This window comes from Notechis scutatus, chromosome Z (genome assembly GCF_049901735.1).
Source record: "Notechis scutatus isolate UNSWTSFEM ecotype Mainland chromosome Z, rNotScu1.2, whole genome shotgun sequence".
NCBI classification, from domain to species: domain Eukaryota; kingdom Metazoa; phylum Chordata; class Lepidosauria; order Squamata; family Elapidae; genus Notechis; species Notechis scutatus.
The window spans coordinates 116625202-116633941 of NC_142025.1; the positions used below are offsets into that span (position 1 = coordinate 116625202).

Here is an 8740-nt window from a genome sequence, read left to right on the forward strand (position 1 = left end):
TCCCACCCATGTATAAATTCATCCTCAAGTGATGGGAATGAAGGGGTAACTTTGCCCATTACCATCTCTTTGCCAAACATATGGATTGCTTACAGTGCTGCTCCTATCCTCTTGAGGCCCTGATGAAAAGAATTGAAGAAATATATAAGGCATACATTCCAATCATAACAAATCAACTGCCATTTTATTGCAGCTTGCCTATGGCTCATTTGCTCCCAAGAAGCATGGAACAAAGATGGCTGCTTCCTTTTATCACATGGCTCCCAATGAAATTCTTCAGACTTTGGGAATTATCCATTTGTTGAAGCATTTTGGATGGACCTGGGTTGGCCTTTTAATTCTGAATGATGACAGTGGAGACAACTTCATTGAAGCTCTGGACCCACTTCTCTCTGAGAACAAGATCTGCTCTGCTTTTATGGAGAGAATTCCCAAACAAGCATTTTTTTCTATGTTTCATGGTTCTGTGGTGGGTAGGATAAATGTTTATTTGAGGGAAACTAAAATCAATACATTTGTCTTCTATGGCGAAAGCTTCACAGCAATGCTTATGTTTCTCTTCCTCAAATATACATACATGATCCTTGGAAAAGTCTGGATTCTGACAGCTCAAATGGATTTAACATTAACTAGTCTGCATCAACCTTCTGATTTGCAATTGTTCGATGGAGCTATTTCCTTTGGTATTCACTCCAATGAAGTTCCAGGCTTTGACAAATTTCTTTGGGCCCTCAAACCATTCCAGACCCAACGAGATAGTTTATTGAAAGAGTTCTGGGAGCAAGGCTTTGATTGTGTCTTTTCAGAGAATAATAAACCAGTGGAAGGAGATGAAGCATGTACTGGGAGGGAAGATTTAAAAAATCTTCCTAGACATTTATTTGAAATGACTGGTCACAGTTACAGTATCTACAATGCAGTCTATGCTGTAGCGCATGCTGTTCATGAGATGAATGCACTTAAGTCTAAACACAAAAGAGTAACAAAAATTAGAAGGGGTGAACTTCAAAATCAAAGCACCTGGAAGGTAATAACTTATGAATCAAAACCTTTATTGGCAGAAGTAGATTAGTATCATATAAAAGCATACTGAGCTTCTTACTCTTTTCAAAGGAGACAGTGGTGGAAATGGACTTATTCACTTCTGCAAAGAGGTTGGTGTTGAATGTTGATACCAGGGGTGGGATTCTACCTGTTCGGTCTGGTTCTATAGAACTGGCTGTTATGATTCTGTGCAGTTCGGAGAACTGGCAAATCGCTCCACTGGCTGGCCCCACTCCACCCATTCACTTCTTACCTGGCATACATGCCATCTAACTTGCCTGCCTTTGGTAAGTTGCTATTTTTCTTTTTTCTTTTTGTCTGACCATCAGCTATTCTGCTGTGCCAGAAGATTTAGATCAGCTAGAACACAGGAAATTGTTGGATTTCTTGCTTTCTAGCTATTCCAAAAGCAGAGCTGAACCTTTCTTAGGACTGAAGCTTTTATTTTTCAGTGCAGACTCAGGCAATAGATTGCAGATAGATAGATCTGTCAGTGAATCTGTGATTCTGTGAGCAGCTCAATCTGCCTGCCTGCTTTGCCTGATTTTGGGTAAAAGTTGCTCTTTTTTATAAAAAAAATCAATATTTACATAAATATTTACAATATTTACATACAAGCCACACCCAGCTAGTCACATGACCACCAAACCATGCCCAGTCAGCAAGCCATGCCCAGCCAGTCACATGATCACCAAGCCACACCCACAAATTAGGCCAGACCTACAGAACTCATTGTTAAGAAATTTGAATCCCACCCCTGGTTAATATGTTCATTCACGTATGGTAGCAATTTGATTCATTATAACAAATCAATTCCCATTGTCCTGAATGATGGGTCAGTGTTGCAGAAATCTCTTCTGAGCCCTTCCTAGCAGTACTGTCTGAAGGTCTTCAATGTTGGGTGGCTTTGACACAAGTATGGACTTCAGCAGATACTGAAGTCCACCTAACCTGGAATAATTTCAGCAAATGCTTAGTTTATTTTATTTATTTATTTATTTATTTTATTTGCCAATTGTTTACAAGATAATAAGTATAAGTGTATACATAGTTGTGAATACATGAAATGGGTACATATAAGAAAAATAAAAGAATAAGAGAAACAATAGGACAGGGACGGTAGGCACGTTGAGTGCGCTATGCACGCCCCCTACAGACCTCTTAGGAAAGGGGTGAGGTCAATAGTAGACAGTCTAAGGTTAAAGTTTTTGGGGTTTGGGGAAGAGACTACAGAGTCGGGTAGAGTATTCCAGACATTGACCACTCTATTGCTGAAGTCGTATTTCCTGCAATCAAGTTTGGTGCGGTTTACTTTGAGTTTGTATCTATTGTGTGCTCTTGTTAGTTGTTGTTGTTGTTGTTAGTTGTGAGGTTGTATCCAACTCATTGCAACCCCAAGGACCAGTGGTCAACAACTGGTGGGTCACAGCCCACTGGTGGGTTGTGGCCCACTGGTAGGCCGTGAGAAAATTTTGGTGGGCTGCAGAGAAATGTCACCCCCAGAGAACACCCCCCCCCAAGCAATTAATCCAGGCTGTGCAGAAACACAAGATTGCACCACCCACATGGCCCGGGAACCCTCCTCACTCACTCACTCCTTACCCGGCAAACTTGCCTGCTAAACTGCTATTTTTCCGACCATCAGCTGTGAGATTTAGATTAGCTAGGAAGCAGGAAATTGTTGGATTTCTTGCTTTCTAACTAGTTTTTAGATCTTTGGCTCTGCTTTTAAGCACAGCTGAATCTCCCTTAGGACTGAAGTTTCTATTATTCAGTGCAGACTCATGGCAAGAAAATTTTATGTGACAGACTGAGTTAGCCAATGGCAAATAGATAGATCACTGAATGATTCTGTGAGCAATTCAATCTGCCTGCCTGCTTTGCCTGATTTTGGTAAAAGTTGCTTTTTTTAATAAAAAAAAATCAATATTTACGTACATGGTGTGTTGTGAGTTAATTTTATGAGTTTGCTTGCAAGCAAATTTTATGTGTTAAATATTTTCACAGCCCTCTTTTTTAGTTGTGCAGTATACAAGTCCTTGATGGAAGGCAGGTTGGTAATAATTGTTTTTTCTGCAGTCCTAATTACTCTCTGAAGTCTGTGTCTGTCTTGTTGGGTTGCAGAACCAAACCAGACAGTTATAGAGTTGTAAATGACAGACTCAATAATTCCTCTGTAGAACTGTATCAGCAGTTCCTTGGGCAGTTTGAGCTTTCCGAGTTGGCACAGAAAGAACATTCTTTGTTGTGCTTTTTTGATGATGTTTTTGATGTTAGGGTTTTGATGATAAAATTGATAGGGAATAGCTAAAGTGAAGGACCTGAAGAAACATGGGAGCTTCGTTTCAATACTGCAATGTTATCACAAAGCAGTTTCTTAGACCCCTAAGAATCCTGAAAGCAGTGTGTCTAGTGCTGGTCACAATAATTTGCAAAGTTCAAAGAATAGTGACTTGGGTCTTGGAGTTTAAATCTTATGATGTTAAATGAACTGACTGCATCTTGCCTATAGAAGAGAAAGCTAATGGAAGACATGAGAAAAGAGTTGCAGGAGTTTACAGGCTGTCACTCTGAAGAGAATGTAGGCACTTTCCATATCACTTACGGGAAGCACAAGAACTTTACCAATAGATACATTTAAATTGTAATCCCTATGTCTTAATATCTCCCATATAAAGTCTTCAACTATTGGCCTTTGTTAGAATCCAGCTCCAGAAGACATGCTAAGGCGTAACATTGCTTTTGAATCAAGTTTTTTGGATTGCAGGTATCAACAATGATGTCAGGATGTTCAGAGATGTCCCAGTTTTGTCTCTCCCATGGAAGCCCATAATTAAGAATTATGCAGTGTGTCATGGTTAAGTGATAGTTATACTTAAAACTGACTGACAGAAATCAGTGTGGTATTAAGTAATGCCACTTTCATTTTTATAGATATAAATTTCAGGAAATCTTGATCTAATCCACTTTTTGCTTACCCTTATTTTTTCTTTCTTTGTTTAAATTTAGCTTCACTGGTTTCTCCAAGGCCTTTCGTTCAATAATTCATTTGGAGAAACTGTGTCCATCAATCAACATGGAGAAGTGCTTTCTGGATTTGATATTACAAATGTGATCATGTTTCCAAACAACTCCTACCGCAAAGTGAAAATTGGAAAGCTGGATCCCAAAACACTTGCAGGAAATGAATTTGTCATTCATGAAGATTTAATTGTTTGGCACAAAGATTTTAAGCAGGTATGGATTTTGAGGTATTTTATTGTTTTGGATGGAAGATTGGGAGATCAGAGATGAGTTTAATTGTATAGCCTTTCATCTGCTTTAATCACTTAAAATTAACCATTCTGAACTTAAAGTATGACTATTCTTTCCTGCTCTGAGGGAATTATAATTGGTAAATAACAAGGATTTTGGAGGGGGAGGGAATGGGGAACATTACTATTACCCTGGACACAAGTAAACTATAAAATAATATTGAGGAATAAAAAGTTTGAGAATCAGTGAGATGACAAAAGATTCTGGCTTCATTGGGGTTGATAAAGCAAAACATCAGACTTCATTATATGAACAATAGTGTAAAAATGAGACCAGGATGAAAGTTTAATCCATAGAGCTGGAACTCAGAGATATGCTTAATGTGGTGATTTCTTTATTGGTGTTTTTTTTCTTGTACTAAGCTAAGTAATAAGTATCATATCACTTATTAATTAATTTAAATAATTTAAACCACATTTTCATTTCCTTCATTTGATCCTGAGAGGGGAAAAGAAGGAATAATTTGGATGTAACCATATGCAATATTTAGGAAGTATTGTAGAGATTTCCAAGTGTGGCATTTCATTTCATGATCTTAGGACCTCTATTACTCTATTTGTTCATGTAGATTAGAGGATGACTGTCCAGTATTATTCAAGTCTTCAGTGCTGACTTCCTGGTTTATCAACAGGTTTTGCCCCGTTCAGTGTGTAATGATCTCTGTCCTGCTGGCTATCAGAAGAAAAAGAAAGAAGGCAAGAAATTTTGCTGCTATGATTGTGATCCATGTTCTGCTGGGAAGATGTCAAATATGTCAGGTAAATTATTCTCAGGTTTACTCTTCTTTGCTCTACTCTACTCTACCTTATTCAACTTTACCTTTTTCCACTCTACCATACTCTACTCTTCTCTACTCTATCTACTCTACTCTACCTTATTCAACTTTACTTTATTACACTCTACCATATTCTACTCTACTCTACTCTGCCTTATTCAACTTTACCTTATTCCATTCTACTCCATCCTATCTCACTCTACCTTGTTCAACTGTATTGTGTGATATGTTAGAATTTTTCACTACTTAATTGACCAGATAGTAAATTAATTTTATTTAAATGTATACCCAATTTCTCTATTTCATTTATTCCAATCCACATGCTGAAAGACTTTACAAAGTATACACATACTGTAAAATTGGATAAAACTAGAGTGAAAAGCTTTAAAGTAATTCCTAAAATGGAGAAAAAAAATGTCCGATACAGGCACTGGATTGCCTCATGCTCATGAAACTTCTCTTATCTCAGGGATTCAGGACTTTGCTTGGGTTACAGAGGAGCTGGGAGAGATAAATTTGGGTAAGAGAGATCCAGAACATAGGACGCACTTTGCAAAGGATGAAGGATAGGATAATGCTTCTATTAAGGCCTATTTTGTGATGCTAAGGATGGGGAGGAACAAGTATGTCTTTGTTTCTAATGCATCCACAGAGGTTATAGTATGTCTCTTATTTACAGACACAATTGCCTGTTCTGAATGTCCAGAAGATCAATTTCCAAGTAAGGACAAAGTTCGATGCATCCACAAATCAATAATATTTCTAACTTTTGAAGAACCTTTAGGGATCAGCTTAGTTGTGATTACTGCTTTATTTTCAGTCATTACCATGTTAATACTTGGAATATTTATCAAGTATAAAGACACTCCTGTTGTTAAAGCTAACAACAAGGACCTCACCTACACTCTCCTAATCTCCCTTCTGCTTTGCTTCCTCTGCTCTTTTCTTTTCCTTGGAAAAGCTTCACAACTGATTTGCATCCTCAGACAAACTGTCTTTGGGGTTATTTTCTCAGTGGCCATTTCTTCAGTATTGGCCAAAACCATCATGGTCATTGCAGCATTCATGGCCACCAAACCAGGATCCAGCATGAGGAAATGGTTGGGGAAAAGACTGTCCATCTTAATTATTTTCTTTTGCTCCTTCATTCAAGCAGCCATTTGTCTGATCTGGATGATCACTTCTCCCCCCTTTCCAGAACTTAACATGAGATCCATGACTGAAGAGATTATAGCAGAATGTAATGAGGGGTCTGTTGTGATGTTTTACCTTGTCTTGGGCTATATGGGGTTTCTGTCTCTGGTCAGCTTCATGGTGGCTTTCCTGGCTAGGAACCTGCCAGGCACATTCAATGAAGCCAAGTTCATCACTTTTAGCATGTTGATGTTTTGCAGTGTTTGGTTGTCTTTTGTTCCAACATATTTGAGCACCAAAGGAAAGTATATGGTAGCTGTGGAGATCTTCTCCATCTTAACTTCTAGTGTTGGGTTATTGGCATGTATCTTTTTCCCCAAATGCTACATTATTTTGCTGAGGCCTGAGCTGAACAGCAAAGAACAACTTGTGAAGAAAAAGCATTTTTGATTATTAAATTATGGATTAGCAATAGCAATAGCACTTAGACTTATATACCATTTTACAGTTTCTCTAAGCAGTTTACAGAGTTAGCATATTGCCCCCAGCAATCTGGGTCCTCATTTTACTGACCTTGGAAAGATGAAAGGCCAAGTCTACTTGAGCCTGGTGAGATTTGAACTGCCAAATTGCACTCAGCCAGCAGTCAGCAGGAGTAGCCTGCAGTACTTCATTCTAACCACCGTGCCACCATGGATTGATGTATTTCTGCTCTGAAACTGAATAAGTAATCCTCTTCTATGAATAAAATGGGACATGTTTATTGGTTCTGCCAATTTTTTTGATATTGTATATCCTTGGCATATATAACAGTATATCAAATTCTTATGAATGGATATGGAAAATAAAATCTTTCATTGTTTCATGAGTGATTTTGCTTTTAATGAAATATTTTATTTTAGTTCTGATTATTTACAGGATGTATTTACTGAAAAGAATAATTAGGTCTTCTTTAAAAGAGATCTGCTGTTTGTTAATGGTTAGCCATGATCAAACTTCTGAGTAATGTTGTTTGGACTTATTTAAAATCAAGCAACAAAGGGAAATAATCCTAGATTCTACTTGAAGTAATTGAGTTAAAAGGATATCAGAATCAATAAAGGAGTATATTTGTAGCTCAGGTGTGATATGTAAAATTGCATATTAAGGATTATGCCTGTGAAAATAAGAAAACATAAGTAACGTCATATTTATGCTATCAATGGCTTATGGCAATATTACTGGAATATTAAGTAATGATTATATAAATGTTTTATTAATCCCCAAAACAAGGTTGTTTTGCCCTTTGTAACATGTCGAATTTCTGGCAGGTCACCAACCTGGCAGTACACACTGTTTAATGTGTTATTATATGATAAAATTAAGAAATGCTGATGTTAATACCAGTATCCTAGAATAGATAATCTGCCAAACAGGGTATAGCATATGCCATAAGAGATCAAGTTTTCTGAAAATGAGATATATGAGTGGGTGGTGGTTACTGGAAAAGTACCCAGTAAGTGGGAAACAGGGTAAGGTGATGTTAACACAATCTTGTATGCAGAAGTGTATAAAAATCTCCAACATGTCTGGAGGGGAGGGGGTCTCCTATCTCTCTCCTTTGAGGGAGAAGGGGTCCTAGCCTTTGCAAATGCTAAATAAACAAGCTCTTTATCATTCCTGGTCTCCTGTCGCTTTTTTTATTATTATCACGTCACATTTGAAATGAGGGCTCCTTGATTCCCTCTGAACTTGGTTGTTGTCTTGGAGACATTGCTAGTGCACTGATGATGTTCCTTGGTTTGGGTAATGAAATGTCTGCAAGAATGAAAGAAAAAATCCAAGCTTTATTATTTCCTAAAATATTTCATTCTTCTAGGAGGGGTGGGTGTTAATTTTCTACAAAGGGAAAGTAGCATGAAAGTTAGCTCAAGTCCTTAGAGAAAAGCTGTGACAGGTTTTCAAGAGGAAAAAAAAACCAGATAGCTAAGAGAATGGTCCACCAGGATATGCAAATATTGCCCATGGACTGATCTTGTACATCATATCAATATTTGTATAAAAGAATAAGGAATCCCTAGAGTATATGATTCCTTTATATGCTACCTCCATGAAAAGCTAAAAAAAACAGTTGTCTCCAAAGATGTAACATATAGAATAGAATAGAATAGAATAGAATAGAATAGAATAGAATAGAATAGAATAGAATAGAATACTTTATTGGCCAAGTGTGATTGGACACACAAGGAATTTGTCTTGGTGTAAATACTCTCAGTATACATAAAGAAAAGGTACATTCATTAAGAATCAAGAATCATAATGTACAACACTTAATGATAGTCATAGGGTACAATCAACAATCAAATCATACTAGGAAACAGTCAATATAAATCATAAAGATACAAGCAACAAAGTTACAGTCCTACAATCACAGTGGGAGGGGATGGGTGATAAGGAGTGATGAGAAGATTAACAGTAATAGTAGTGTACACT

At 37.3% G+C, this 8740-nt stretch overlaps 1 protein-coding gene across 1 annotated transcript; it reads left to right on the plus strand.

Annotated features, from left to right (window-relative positions):
- Nucleotides 1-256: 256 nt before the first annotated feature.
- Nucleotides 257-6718, plus strand: LOC113427836 (vomeronasal type-2 receptor 26-like). Its single transcript, XM_026690373.1, has 4 exons — nucleotides 257-1027; nucleotides 4054-4281; nucleotides 4991-5117; nucleotides 5814-6718. Exons 1-4 carry the CDS (start codon nucleotides 257-259, stop codon nucleotides 6716-6718), a joined length of 2031 nt encoding a protein of 676 aa, XP_026546158.1.
- Nucleotides 6719-8740: the final 2022 nt, after the last annotated feature.